The sequence below is a fragment of the Leptonychotes weddellii genome, chromosome X (genome assembly GCF_054177405.1).
Source record: "Leptonychotes weddellii isolate Sample4059 chromosome X, ASM5417740v2, whole genome shotgun sequence".
NCBI classification, from domain to species: domain Eukaryota; kingdom Metazoa; phylum Chordata; class Mammalia; order Carnivora; family Phocidae; genus Leptonychotes; species Leptonychotes weddellii.
In genome coordinates this window covers 13,783,556-13,798,971 of record NC_138385.1, presented here as the reverse complement: position 1 = coordinate 13,798,971, position 15,416 = coordinate 13,783,556, and the positions used below count along the sequence as shown (strand labels likewise).

The 15,416-nt window shown below is 47.3% G+C and overlaps 1 protein-coding gene across 11 annotated transcripts in view; it reads left to right on the top strand.

Annotated features, from left to right (window-relative positions):
- Positions 1 to 1,161: 1,161 nt before the first annotated feature.
- Positions 1,162 to 15,416, top strand: part of SAGE1 (sarcoma antigen 1) — a 53,004-nt gene continuing 38,749 nt past the window's right edge. For 2 of the 11 annotated variants that reach the window (XM_081808203.1, XM_081808202.1), the window contains exons 1-2: positions 1,255 to 1,605; positions 1,747 to 1,824. In XM_081808203.1, the coding sequence (XP_081664329.1) occupies positions 1,495 to 1,605; positions 1,747 to 1,824 (189 nt within the window). In that variant the 5' untranslated portion in view covers positions 1,255 to 1,494. Of the gene's footprint in view, positions 1,181 to 1,225; positions 1,606 to 1,746; positions 1,825 to 15,416 lie in introns of those variants that run through there. The other 9 variants (XM_081808208.1, XM_081808206.1, XM_031036669.2 and 6 more) reach the window with 7 other exon arrangements.

The following is a 15,416-nucleotide window of genomic DNA, read 5'->3' as shown; positions in this document are numbered from 1 at the left end:
GAGCAGGGAGCCTGTTTCGGGGCTCAATCCCAGGACCCTGGGATCCTGACTTGAGCCAAAGGCAGACGCTTAACCATCTGAGCCACCCAGGAGCCCCTATTTTATTTTTAAAAAGATTTTATTTATTTATTTGAGAGAGAGTGAGCGCACAAGCAAGGGGGAGAGGCAGAGGGAGAGGGAGAAGCAGACTCCCCACCGAGCAGGTTGCCCAGTGCGGGGGCTGGATCCCAGGCTGAGATCATGACCTGAGCCGAAGGCAGATGCTTAACCGACTGAGCCACCCAGGCGCCCCCTCCCCTTTTTAAAGAGAGAATATTCCTCATTGTTGCCCTAATTCCGGCAAGCTGCACTTTCCCTTACTGAAAATCGAATTTAATGCCATCTACCATAATTGTTTCAAAGATTAAATAAAGCTAATGTGGGTGCCTGGCACTTCATAGGTGCTCAATAAACGTGAGCTGAATCAGAACCGAGGTTGGCAAACCTCCCATGTGTAAAGGCTGTGCAGACGCAACCATGGGTGGAATTATCCCTGGCAGGCCAATACTGAAAAAGCTCAATGAAACTGAAGAAACTTGTGCATTCAAAAGGCCGGTTTAGGTAACTGTGTTTAAGCTTTAGCTTTCTTTCTGAGTGGCTATGTGTGGAATGCAAGGCCAGCAACCGCCTCACAAATACTGATCAAGAGTGGGGAGGCATCGAAAGGAATGCGAGTAGGTCTTGCCAGGAAAGAAGTTTGCTGCTTCTGAAATGTTTTGGTCTTAGCCAGTGGCAGGATTGATCGATTGCAGTTAGCAGAGCGTCTTCTGTGCAGCCTGTCCAAGCATCTGCTTCTGCAGTGCTGCGCAACTGTTGCTCAAATTCACTCTCCCTTTCGAGTCATCATCTCTGAAGAGCCAGCGAAAATCCCTTCAAACCACCCGAAGTATCCTAACCGCTTTCAAGTCCCTTAAAGGAGGGTCCTTAACATTTCCCCTTACCCCCTGCCTGGGTTCAAACTTCAACTCCCAGGGTTCGCCCAAGTCCCTCCCCTTGCCCTGTCATCTAATGAATATGCAAATGCCACATAATTGGCAGCCAATGGCGTGGGTTCTGGTCACATGGTGCCCATGGTAGGTGAGCGGACAGAAGTTGTGTGTCGGTGAACAGAGACAGCTCTCAGTCTGGGGCGAGCGCTTGAGTGAGCGTGGACGGATGCTTGGGCAGTAGTCCCTGCGGCGGCGGCGGCGGCAGTAGTGGTGGCAGGGGAGGGGAAGGGGGAGGGCCCCGAGGGCTACACACGCTCACACTTTCAAGTTCCCTTGGAGGGAGAGGAGGTGGGGCTGCAGAAAGAGGAGGCCAGGAGCAGTTCCATCCGTCCCGTCCCGTCTGCCCCCTTTCTTCTTGCTACCTGCACCTTGGCTCTGCGAGAGTTGAGGGTTCGGGTGGTAGTCCGCGGCAGTGAGGGCAAGAGGGTCAGGAGAGTGGGCAGCGGAGCCAGGGGTGCGGGGGAAGATGCCCATCCTGCTGTTCCTCATAGACACGTCCGCCTCTATGAACCAGCGCACTGACTTGGGCACCTCCTATTTGGACATTGCCAAAGGCGCTGTGGAGTTATTCTTGAAGGTAAAGGGAGGGGAGGGGAGAGCTGGGGAGAACTCCCGAGGGATGGGGGTGGTGGTGGATCTAGGTGCTTCTGTAACGTCCGTGTCGCCCCCTCCTCCCTCCTTCCCTTCGCGGCCCCCTCCGTCATCCCTCGTCACGCAGCTGCGCGCCCGGGACCCGGCCAGCCGCGGAGACAGGTACATGCTGGTCACCTACGACGAACCCCCGTACTGCATCAAGGTAAAGGGGCCCTCGAGGGCGTGGGCGGGCGGGAAGTGGGAGCCAGGCGCCCGCGGCTGGCGCCCCTGCCCCCGCCCGAGGCGGTGCTGCGGTGCCCGGCGGGGCGCGCGGGCCGGGCGGGGGCGCGCGGAGGGCTTGGCGGAGCTGCGGCGGCGCCCGCGGCCGGGGCCGGGGGACGCGGGAGGGGCGGCCGCGGGGCAAACGGCGGCGTGGGGGGGGTGGGGGGGCCGCCGAGCCGGTGGCGGCGCCGACCGCAGCGGCCTCGGAACATGGCGGACATTTTGCTTTTGTATGAGCCAGAGAGGGAGACTGAGGGCGCTGCTGAGATGGAAGGGAGGGAGGGGAGGGAGGGGAGGGGAAGGAGGGCCCGAGACCCGGAGGGAGGCCGCGGGGTGGGCCCACCCCCTCGGGGTGCACCGGGCGCGGCGGCGGCGGCGGCGGCGGCGGCGGCGGCGGCCGAGAGGCCGGGCGGGCCGAGCGACTCCGCCCAGAGGAGCTGCCGGCCCGGCGCGCGGGCTCTCCGGGCGCCGGCTCCTCCTCCGGCCCTGCCTCCCCCCACTCCCCGCGCCTCCCGCTCTTCCTCCCGCTGCCCTCCCCTTCCTGCTGAGAGCGTGGCCGAGCCAGCCGCCGGCCCTCGGAGAGGAGACGGAGCCTGTGCACGACTGTGGTCTCTACCCCACCCCTCCCGATGGCAGATCTGCCCGCGGAGCGAGCCTCCCCAGCCTCAGACCCGGAGAAACTTCTCATTTCTCCCCCCGGGATCGGTCCGCTCCAGCCCGCTCGCGGGCACCTCCGCTGTTAGTGTTTCATCGCCGACTCCGGCGAAGCCGCGGCGGGCTGGGGCGGGGACGTGCTGACTGGAACTCACACGGGGCCCGAGCTTTTTAGGGACCTGGCCTACCTATTTACATCCTAAATTAGGTTGCTGTTAGCCACGTAGGGATTTGTCCCGGGAGAAGAAAGGAAGGGGGAGGACTCGACTGCGCGCGGCTGCAGTAGCCAAATTCGATGATTGGATCCACGGCACTCTGACCTACAGGCGAAAAGGAGGGAGGATTTAACCTCCGTGGGGGTAGTTAATTTATGTTCCGAATGGTGAGGAGATAAAGAACTTCCTTGCCTGCAGTGGCCCGATAAAGTAGAACGCAGACTATCAAATCAACCTGCATGAGAGTCCTGCTTGCATGTTGCAATTTCAGAAATGTATTATTACCATAATCCTTGACGTCTTTTGCTAGACGCCTTCTTTTTCTCAGAATCATCTTAATAGTGCTGGGGAGCAGCAGTCTGGATGTGTTGTAATCCGTTTTCAGGCGAGGGAAGTGTTTAAAAGAATGGAACCTACCAAAACCGAATGGTTGGCCAGAGAGAGTGTGCCTTCAGAAATAAAACCAAAGGGAGGCTTTAATCTTGTAACTCGGAGCTTGGGTTAGCAGTTCGATTGGTGGGTTCCCCTCCAAACTGTTCTGGATTGGAGGTTTTGTTTTTAGTTTTCGATTTATCTATATTAAAAACTGCAGCGAGTAGACAGCTTTCAAAATGCCATAAGCTTTTAAAAAATGTCAGTTTCCCAAAAGGGTGTGACCATTTTTTTTTTTCCACGTAGAAAAGCAGATGTTTGTACATCCTAAGTCTGAAAGCCTACACCCTTTGAGTACTAATGCAGATAAGAACCCACGATTTGTAGTGTGGCCATTGGAAATTCTCTTTAATTTGAAGTAGTAAAAAGGATAAGCCACAAAGCAGTGTGGCTTTTTTTTTTTTTCCGAAAGGATAACTTATTTAACATTTTTGGTATAGGAACATTTCATGGCAATATTTACAGAATCTTTGGAAAGGAAAAAGAAAGTCTCCCCCCCTCCCCCTTAACAACCATCATGCATCTTAACCACGTATACATATTACTTTGTGTTCTTGCTTTCCCCACCTATTTTGTCCCATGAATTATTCCGGGTTGCCACATAGTCTTCATACTTAAAATTTTTAGTGGCTGCGTAACTTATCCATGGTATTTTGGAGGCTCCAGATAGTTCTGGGAACAGAGGGGAAAAGTTGGATCTTGTTTTTAGTGGAAACTTCATCTGTTAGCTCATTTTATCCTGCCATGTTATAGATCACATTTTTTCCCCTTAAGGAAAAAAAAAAAAAAAAGGCGTCCTTCCAAGTTGAATTTGATCCTTGTTTTCTGCCGTAGGTCAGGTATGGGAAGGCACTTTGGGTAATGCTTTTAATTACCGATCATTAGTTGCCTTCTTATTTAGGCTTGATGCTTTTCCAAGGTTCGCTCAGGGTTTTCATTTTCATCTCACAAGATAACTCCATGTGCTAGAAGATGGCTCATGGTTAATGATCTTAATGATGTTTCTGTCATGTTGCTGTGTGTACCTGAATCACTAATGATCCGCATCTTTGGTAGCATTTTCTTTTTCTGAGTCTCCTCAGCCACTCCCTCCTTGCCTTCCCCCCAACCCTCCCCTCAGCATGTGGTAACTATTTGTTCTTTGGCTTTTAGGATCTAGGCATTTGGAAGGCCTGACATTTTAGAACATCTGGTGAATTTTTCTTAAAATTTAGTTGAGTCTTTCATTAGCTGATAGCTGGGAGCCAGAAAGGTCTGTTTTCCGTCACATGGATTATCAAAAAGGTCTTTCTTTGATTGTCAGCGGGCATCTTAGTTCCTACTTGAAACTTCACGCTTTGTTAAGAGCCTGGGTCCCTTCAGCCAAGTGATGTTATATATAGGGCTTATTGGTAGCTTATTTTCTGCAGAATACTGTGTTCTGTTATTTCTCAGTTGCTCTACAGTTGGAGGGCCATTGTTTATCTCTTCTCAAAATAACTGCTTATTTCTCAGGTCTTGGTTATATACAGCTCCAAACACTGCAGAGAGAATTTTTTTTTTCTACTAGAAGATTCAGTTCTGTTCGTGGTGTAACAGGCAGGAGTTGTGCATTTGGTTGGGAGGTTTTTTTCTAATAGGCGTGGAACTATTCCCAGTGTATCCACTTACAGGCTCTGACAATAAATCTTGTGAAAAGTTACAGTGACTGGAATTCTTCTCTAATGTATACTGTTGGAGTACATGAATATAGTGTTTCACCTAGGACTTAGTAACTTCTTACTGCATATCCCCTAGGAATGGCTTTGTGCTCTTTTAAAATTAGTCATACCTGTTACTTGCAGTCGGCTTGGCAGGGATGGAATGAGGTTTGATTTGGGGACCGTATGAAAAGCATATGGAATGCAAGCATTTTGTGCGACATCTGTTTCAAGCATTGCTTTGTAGACAGGTTTTATACACAGTGTCACAAGTGTTAACACTACTTTTATAAAATACAGCTTTAGTGTACACAGCTGGGATGAAACCCTGTTTAATATTTTATTTTATTATTTTTTAAAGATTTTATTTACTTATTTATTTATTAGAGAGAGAAATAGCATGAAAGGGGAGAGGGTCAGAGGGAGAAGCGGACTCCCCGCTGAGTGGGGAGCCCGATGCGGGGCTCGATCCCAGGACTCCAGGATCATGACCTGAGCCGAAGGCAGTCGCTTAACCAACTGAGCCACCCAGGCGCCCCCTGTTTAATATTTTAAATTTCTACTGTAACCATATAAGACTAATACAGGGTTTTTTTTTTTTTAAAAAGTGGGGCTTGTTTTGCATACTGGTTCTTAATAGTTTGGCTGAGGTTCTGCTGTCTTGTATGTTTTGTTTTGCTATGAATCATAATTTCCTTTTATTCAGTGAATAGCTGAGGTAAGCTTGTCGCTGCTACTAGTTCTGAGCAAGCTGAAGGCTCCGAGAAGAAAGTGAGCCATGAGACTGGGGGATATAATAAATATTCAAAATAGTTTGATGTTTGAAGCTACTTTCTTAAAATGATTTCTTTTTTATTGAAGGAAATGCTTTTTTAACATAAAACTGAGTCACTTTTCTAAAAATAGCTGAAACACATTTATAAATAGTGGGCAGAAGTTGTTTTGTTTTGTTTTGTTTTTTATAAATAGGAAGAGATGTTTCAAAGAAATATCCCAAGTCTGTAATTTGAAAACACAGAGCACTTGAAAAAGTGAAATTTTCCCTTGAGTGTTGCTTTTTCACATCCTGTAGCTAGTTTTGTTCACTGGTAGCTGCATGCCCGAGTCCACATGTGTCAGCAAAGGCAGCAGTTTGGCTTACAGATTTAGGAAGTAAACTTAATGCTCTTTAAATGATCTGTGTTCCAAACATGTATTGGTAGTTTAACTAAGGTATCACTTTTTCCTATGCCCCGGAGTATAGGTGATGGGCCTTATTTGGACAAAAGAGTGACTTAGAGGGGAGCCTTTCACTGTGGCTGGAAGCTAAGGAAGTGCTTTTGGGTGAACCGGTAGCAATGGGGGCCTGTGAGAGCACCCTGAGACAAGAAGGTGCACTCGAATCTCAAAATGCCACAAAGGGGGTGCATTGACTTCTGTGATGAACTGTGTCTCCCCTGACCTTGCTTCCTTTTCAGCTTTCATTGGCCATTCGGAAGCATGCGATGATAGGCATTTTGAAATAACAAAAGGGGAGAGGAACCATTCACACAATGAAAAGGAAACCTACTGAATGGGGAGAAAACACTTGCAAATCATGTATCTGGATAAGGCATTGATGTCCAACATCTATAAAGAACTCATCCAACTCAATAGCAAAAAACCAATCATCTGACTTAAAAATGGGCAGAGGAGGGGCACCTGGGTGGCTCAGTCGGTTAAGCGTCTGCTTTTGGCTCAGGCCATGATCCCAGGGTCCCACATTGAGCTCCTCGCTCAGCGGTGGCCTGCTTCTCCCTCTCCCTCTGCCACTCCCCCTGCTTGTGCTCTCTTGCACTCTCTGTCAAATTAATAAATAAAATTCCTAAAAAATGGGGATCTGAATTGACATTTCTTCAAAGAAGACGTCCAGATGGCCAACAGGTACATGAAAAGATGCTCAACATCCTTCAGCATCGGGGGAAATGCATATCAAAACCACAATGAGGTATCACCTCACATGTGTTAATTAATGACTATTATCAAAAAGACAAGAGATAACAAGTGTTGGCGGGATGTGGAGAAGAGGGAAACTTGTGTGCTGTGAGTGGGAATGCAAACTGGTGCAGCCACTCTGGAAAACAGTATGGAGGTTCCTCAAAGAATTAAAAATAGAAATACCCTTCTGGGTATTTATCTGAAGATAATAAAAACAATGACTCAAAAGACACCTGCACCCTCCAGCCCCCTAGGTTTATTGCAGTATTATTTACAATAGCTAAGTATGGAAGGGACATAAGTGTCCATCGATGGATGACTGGATAGATAGTGATACGTATATTATTCAGCCACACAGAAGGAAATCTTGCCATTTGCAAAACGTGGATTATGCTCAGTGGAATAAGTCAGGCAGAGAAAGACAAGTACCATGTGGTCTCACTTATGTGCGGAAGCCAAAACAAAAACAAAACCCAAGGAAACAGATCAGTAGTTGTCAGAGGCAGGAGTTGGGAGGTGGGCAAAATGGGTGAAGGGGTCAAAAGTTACAGACTTCCAGTTATAAAATAAATAAGTCATGGGGATGTAATGTATGGCATGGTGATTATAGTTGATAATAGTGTTATTGCATATTTGAAAGTTGCTAAGAGAGTAAATCTTAAAAGTTCTTATCATAAGAAAAAAAGACAATAATTTTGTAACTGTGTATGGTGATGGGTGTTAACCAGACTTATTGTGGTGATCATTTTGTAGTATATACAAATACGAAATCAACATGTTGTATTCCTGAAACTAATATAACGATGTATCAGTTATACATACATAGGTACGAAGTAAATGCTTACAGACTTTTGTCCAACCTATGAATTAAATACAGTTTACTGGAAAGAATTTTCTTTTCTTTTTTAAAAGACTTAATTTATTTATTTGAGAGAGAGAGTGTACGAGCACATGCTGGGGTGGGAGGGCAGAGGGAGAACCAGACTCCCCACTGAGCAGGGAGCCCTATAAGGGCTTAATCCCAGGACCCTGAGATCATGACCTGAGCTGAAGGCTGACACTTAACCGACTTGAGCCACCCAGGCGCCCCTGGAAAGAATTTTCTGAGTGAGGTACTCTGAGTGGTAACACTTTTCCTTTATACGAGGAATTAGAACTTTAGTGAAAGCTTATCCAGAAAACCCTTCATCGCTCAAGTATATGCCACTCTATCTGTACTTTTGTTGGTGGTTTTGTTTTGCAGTGAACAAAATTCCATGTTAAAAAAAAAAAAAAGCAAAGTTTTCGGTAGAAGATTCGGCACGAACTGGCGGATGATGGGGGAGTGCTGACAGAATTGTGGAGGCCAGTCTGTTCCTATCCCAAACCTCTCCTCTGTCCATTCGTTGTCGCTCAGCTGGTCTCCCTACTTCCGCTCTTGCTCCCCACTGATTCCTCCCCTTCCTTGCCACTAAATTGGTCATCCTCAAAATAAAACAAAGTAAAATAAAGTCATCCCCCTACTAAAAGATTTTACTTCAGTGGCTCCCCCAGTACTTTTCGGAGTAGAATCCAGGCTCCTCCAAGGGCTCCGTCATCTAGTTTACCTTCCCAGCTGTGCCTTCTCTTGGACCTTAGGCACCAGCCACAGTGAGAAAGTAGGCTGTCTTCCCCAGACTCACTATGCCTCTTGTTGATCCCTCTGCCTGGGACACACTTGGCCTGACATTCTATATGTCTTCATTCCATATTCTCCAAAGTCATCCTGCCCCTCTGCTCCACCTCTACTCCAAAGGGCATAACAACTCCCACCGTGATCCTGCAACACTGTCCGGACCTCAACTCCAGCAGTCAGCACGGCATACGGTGATTCTCAGTGCTCACGTGAGCTTTTTAAGGCCCCATATTTGAACTTCTCTCTACTTGTGCCCCGGGCACCTAGGGAGTGCCTGGATTTTAGCAGGTACTCAATGAATGGGAGAAAAAGATCTCAAGCAGTATGAAATGTGACAGCTACCCAGTCCTGCTCCGGTTTCTGCTACTCTTCCTTCAGAGGGTGATCGCTATTAACGGATTGACGTGTTTAATGTTGATGACAGCTAGTGTTTTCGCTTAGGTTCAGGTTTAAAATTTGGGAGAACTGTGTCTTTGACAAGACCAATGTATGTGCATCCCCTTTCTTTTGTTGGTTGAAGTATAACTTATCTACTGAGATACATCCATCTTAACGACCTGACTCCGTTTTACAAACCTTTCTATGTTCGTGTAACCACCGCCCCAGGGCCAGCTACAGAACATTTCCGTCACCGCAGAAAATGCTTCTTGCTTCTTCCTGCAATCCCTTCCTCCCCTGCAGGTAACTGTTGGTCTGGCTTTTATCACCACGGTGGTGATAGGATCAAAGTGGTGTTTACAGAAGAGAAATCTGACAGTGGATCACCACCACAACCGTCTAGGGCCCTACGATCTAGGCCTGAAAGACCTGGCCCAAGGGGAGACCAGAAGGGTAAAAGTCATGGTCCTAGTCATCAAGGGTCATGAGAATGGTCCTTGGAAAAAAGGTGACTGGAGAATGTGGATGAAGGTATGGGATGTGTCAAGAGCAGTGGGCCCTTAACCAACAGATTGGAGGTGAGGGAAGGGGGTGGGCAAGATACAAACAGAATTCAGGTTCTCCAGTCAGGATTGTAACTAGCTGTGACTGGGTCACAGAAGGGCTTTGAAACCTCCAAGCCAGAGTGTGTACATTTTTCCGGGGTTGAAGAGCTAGGAGACGGAGTTGAAGAGAAATGGGGCTAGACTTGTCTGTGCGCTTGTTCGGTGATTATTCCCAGTAGTGGAGGATGAGGTGGGCTGGGGAGAGGGACATAGGAAAGGTGGGAGGGGACCCAGAAGATGTGGTTGAAATTGCCTAGTTTTGCATTAGTGCTGACCACCTGAGAGCTCTTGGCCTTGAGGCTGGGCTTGGGGTGGGAGGGATGGCAGAAAGGCAGGGCACATGGGAGGAAAGGGCAACTCCTGTCCTCCGTAGGTTGCCTGTGCTTCAGGAAGATAATTAGAACTGCTTCTGAGACAGGGCTCTTAGTTTCACAGAGCGATCAAACATGGCGTCCAGTTCCCTTTTGCCAAGAGCATAAATGAGAGATCCAGGCGGTCCCTTTGTGTGTGTATTGGGAGGTGGGAACACACTATCTCCTGGATACAATGTTCTAAATGGTGATTAGGTTCCCAGACCTTCCTCCCCAGGAAAGCCTTTTTAACCCTTAATGTCGCTTAGCCCAGAACTATTGTGTTTGTCATTGTTTCTATGGGGAAATGGATTTGGGTTTCCAGGGTGATTTGTTAAAAACACATCCTTCCCCTCTTCCTCACAACTCCTGGTGACTAGTGAGTGGTCCCAGGGAGGGGTAGGGACACTCTAAGGGCTCCAGTAAGGAGGGTGAAGGGCTGAGGTGGCAGTGAGGGTAGGCATAGCTCTTCAAATACACCATTCATGTTTTATTTTTTAAATCTTTTTAATTCATTTATTATACACACACACACACACACATATGTATTTTAGAGAGGGAGAAAGAGAGAGGGACGGGAGGAACAGAGGGAGAGGGAGAGAGAGAATCTTAAGCAGTCTTCATGCCCAGCAGGGGCTCGATCTCATGACCCTGAGATCCTGATCTGAGCCCAAGTCGAGAGTTGTACGCTTAACCGACTGAGCCACCCGGGCGCCCCTCCATTCATGTTTTAGATCGGCCATATTTACACCGTTCAGTACAGCACCTACTGGGCACATTTGGTGATCAAGCGCTTGAAAGGCGGCTGGTCTGAATCAAGATGTGCTGTAGGTGTAAATTAAACACTTGATTTTGAAGACTCAGTACAAAAATATATAAAGTATCTCAACAGTTTTTGGGTTGATTACAAGTTTAAGCAATCATACTCTTCGTATATTGGGTTAAGTAAAATATACTATCACTTTCACCTATTTCTGTTTTTTAAAATGTGGCTACTTAAAAATATAAAATGACATATGTGGCTTGCACTATATTTCTGTTAGACAGCAGTGTTAATTTATATTCTTTCTTAAGATATTTATGACGTTCATGTCCTAGAAACTATTTGCTAAGGAGGCTCTTTTCCCTTGAAGTTCTGTTTAAAATTAACAGCATAATGGACTCATTTGTGCATGAAAGGTTATCATACAGTTCAGAGTTGATGGGTTGATAACCCTCAGCCCTGGGGCAAAATATGAAAGCATCCCATTCTTGTTTGAATTGAAAGCCAGTTGGGTCACTTAGACTTTTGGATGCAGTTGGTGATCCAACTGGTTGGGTTAGAAGTGTTTTCCTAGGCTAAGTACAATAGAATATATGTGTGAACTCCTAATGTAACTCCAGGAATGCAGAATTCTGTTTGTAATATGTGCTCGTCAGTGGCCCTAAATGTTGCATGCTTTTAGTGTTATTAGAAATATGGGACATAGCCCTGATTCGATTTATAGAGCTTCTTGGCCCAAGAATCCTTAGGAACAGCATTCATCAAGAAAAGTAGGATAAAGGATAAATTCTCTAGCTTGGCATAGTGTAAAACCTAAGAAACAAAGGGGGGTTTGTATCCCTGCTCTTATTGAAGGCGTTCTCGATGTTTCCTAGCCAGAGCCCTTGTCTTATATCATTAAAAGGAGGGGGGGGGGAGGTCCAGGTCCACATGATAGGAGAGCTCCCGTGATTATTCCTCTCTCTAACCTTGGTCCCCCTAATGGGGGTTACAGAAGTGAAGTGACTACGTTATCTTGTTGCTACTGTAATGATTCCCACTTAAGGAAGAAATAGCAATGTTCAATCCTGAGTCTGGACGAAAGTGCAGATGCACTGCTGAAGGGCACGTATTTTAAAGACCTGGTTTTGGGACCTCCTAAAACCCACTGTGTTGTCATCGAAAGCGTTATCTGGCTTTTACAGATATGATTGGCCTTATAACTACTTTCTTATAATTGTGAACAATAATACAGTGGCTTTCTAATAATAGCAGCTGACATTTATTGAGTCATGCCTATGTACAGGGCAATTTGCCAGTGAATATAAAGCACTTATTTCATTTATCTTCCCGACCAGGCTAACTCAGAGAAACGGGGGCCCGGAGGTTACTTATAACACAGCTGAATAGTAACCCGGGTCTGTCTCTACTCCAGAGCCTTCGCTAAATGAGCCACTTGACTTTTCCTATCAGTCATGGGAGAGCATTCCTTTTAATAACTTCTCACTGGTATTTTCCCATTCTGATACGCGTCCTGGAGCCATGTTTTTTAGACAGAATTATCATGCTCTTATTTATAGTTGTTCTTGATATAGCAGTGTTTGGTATTAGAGCAAAGCACTCAGTGAATGAAAGTTATGACTGCCAGGGTTACTAGTTTTATTTTATTTTTTTTTCCTGACTATTTCTAGGTGAATATCACGGTGCATTCGTTTGTGAAATGGTTTGGCGTTTGATGTCCCCCGGTTCTGCCCCTACCAGGACGGCGTGTGGAGGTGGTAGAGATTGAGATAGTAGAGATTGAGATAGTAGCTGTATGTTGGGGGTGGAGCTTGAGGGCCGGTCCTCCGGTCCTCCGGGGCTGAGTCCGCCCTATAGGAAGAGTGGGAGGCTTGAAAGAGCAACAGGGCAGTCTCTGCCTAGCTAGTGGCTTCCAGAATCTGATCTGCCACTTTCACTTTATGAATCTCCTGATACATGTTTTTCTCCCAAGGAAAAGAAAGATGTTCAAGATACACCACAGTAACCATTTCGTTTCTTCTAATCCATAACCTGTGGGGAGGCAGAGTGGTTTTGGAAAAGGCTGGAAGGTGCCAGAAGCACCCTTGCAGTGTTTTAGGCATTGGCCTGTGCCTTACCTAATGCTACCTTCTTGATTCCCTCCACGTCACCCAGTCTCCCCAGGCCCCTGAGCCCTGCCATAACCCGGTCACTTGTATTTCTTCCTGCTTAGTTAGGTTGGGAGAGGTGGACTTCAGAGAAGGAATGGAGATGCACCCTCCCCGCCCCCGCTGCCCCCAGCCACTGGGGTCTTAACCGGAGAAAAGGCGTATGAAGACTTTCGTGCTGATGTGCCTGATGTCGGGAGGAAAAGTGGAGTGCCATTTCTTTCTTTCTTTTTTTTTTCTTTAAGATTTTATTTATTTATTTGCGAGAGAGAGAATGAGAGACAGAGAGCATGAGAGGGGGGAGGGGCAGAGGGAGAAGCAGACTCCCTGCCGAGCAGGGAGCCCGATGCGGGACTCGATCCCGGGACTCCAGGATCATGACCTGAGCCGAAGGCAGTCGCTTAACCAACTGAGCCACCCAGGCGCCCTGGAGTGCCGTTTCTTAAACCATGTTTGCCTGATTATACTCGTCATTAATGGCATTTGCTCTCTCATTATCTATATCCTGACCTGTAGGTTGAACAGTTCAGTAAACTTAGTACCAAGAGCCAGACTCTGGACTTGAATGCTAATGAACAAAAGACCGAAAGCATTTGTGTTTGTGCAAGTAAGGAACAGTACTAGTGAGAAAAGTAAATATGATTTCTCAAGGTCTTAGGATTCACTATATAGCTACTTGGGCCAATTTACTCATGTTTATTCTCTTTGCTCTTGACCACGTTTGGAACTGTTAATACTCCTTCCTTCCAGAAACTGACTGCCTCCTCTATATTCTTTCCCTGTCTTCCAAATCCACTCTCTTGGTCAATGTATCTGACCTCATGCATGGTTTCTAATATTTCTTCCACACGGATGCCTCTCCATCTTCAGCTTCTTACCTAGCTGACTACAGGACATCTCCACTTGGCTGTCTCTCCTGCCCTTAGCTCATGGTAGGCACATCAGGAAGACCCTGTGGCCCTGAACCTATCCCCTCTTCCATATTCCCCAGCTTTTAGTCACCCAGGGTTGAAAGCCGGGCATTATTCAGCTTTGATCCTGTCCTTCCATTTCTTCTAAGACCTGTCCATCATCCCTTTGAAATATCTCTTACATATGTTCCTTCAACTCAATTTCCGGCTGCCATCACTTGAGGCCGGGTCCTGACCTTTTGAGCTTTGACCACTATAACAGCCTTCGACTTGGTCTCCCCAGTGCCTCCCAAATTCCTACGCTTCCCACACTGACCGCTAACTTTCTAAAAAAGCTGGTTTCATCATATTCACTTCCTTCCCCCGCCCAGGTCTTCAAAGCTTCCCCAGGGCCTATGGGTGCCATCCTGGGCCCTCTGGGATGTGCTCCATGCGTGTGTATAAAACGTATTCCCCATCATTTCCCCACAGGAGCCCCGCGCTTCAGCCAGACTTGTCTCTTCCACCCCCTGAGTTGGGTCTCCCCATTCCTAATGCCAGCCCTTAGAGCATCAGTTAACCAAAGGAAGGGGAGATGCAGAGCCCAGATAGCCGGAGGCTGGTGGGGGGGAGGAGAGAAAGTGAACTGGCAGCATTCCAATAAGGGTGTGACTTGAGGGGGAGGATGTGACAGAAGGTGCTTTATTATAATGATGAGAAGTTGCAAAAGGAAGAGGGAGGAGGGTGGAATATGACCTTTGGAGGTTGCTTAGCCTGAACTAGACCAAGATGTGATTTAAATCGGCCTGCAGTTGCCTGAAGGCACGGCTGTGTCCTCAGGAGCCCTGGTTCTCTTTGCATTTGTCTGTGCCCAAGGGAGCCTGCATAACTAGACAGGAGACAACAGGATTCTGGGGGAGACTATCTAGGCTTTAATACAGCCACGGCATTGGAAAGTGGGGGTCCCTCCTGGGGTATTTGTTGTAGGAGAAAGCTGAAGATGGGCAGGTCAAAGCTCTCTCCATTTTTCTTAAAAGCTCACACATCTGTGTCGACACACTGTGATCTCCACCTCATAGTGACGCTTCTGAGCTGTGTGTTAGAAGTCTGGTTAAGTCTAGGTCCTTTGACAAAAATCAGTTTCTAGAAAGTGGTTACGGTACATCCTGCCTAGTAGGTCACCCAGCCTACTGTCATGTACCTGTGGCGAGGGGTGTCACTTTAGCACGTAGCCACAGTCTGCCGCTGATTAGATAGATACATGACCCTGGGCAAGTCACTTTCCTTTTATAGGGTCGATTTTCTTATCTGTAAAATGAAGGGATTAGACTAGATTATTTCCACTGTTCTTTCCGGAAAAAGTACGGGACAGACCGTATAACCGAAAGGCACGTAGGGGAATAATTGAGGCATGGAATTCAAAATTGCCTTAAATTTTAGAAAAATGGGGGCGCCTGGGTGGCTCAGTCGGTTAAGTGTCTGCCTTCGGCTCAGGTCATGATCCCGGGGTCCTGGGATTGAGCCCCACATCAGGCTCCCTGCTCAGCGGGAAGCCTGCTTCCCCCTCTCCCTCTCCCCCTGCTTGTGTTCCCTCTCTCGCTGTGTCTCTCTCTCTGTCAAATAAATAAAATCTTAAAAAAAAATCTATTCAAAAAAAAGTCTAGGGGGGCCTGGGTGACTCTTGGTTTTGGCTCAGGTTGTGATCTCAGAGTCCAGGCTCTGTGCTCAGCAGGGAGTCTGCTTCTCCCTCTCCCTCTGCTCCCCCCTCGCCCCCCCCCCCGTTCATGCGCTGTCTCTCTCTCAAATAAAT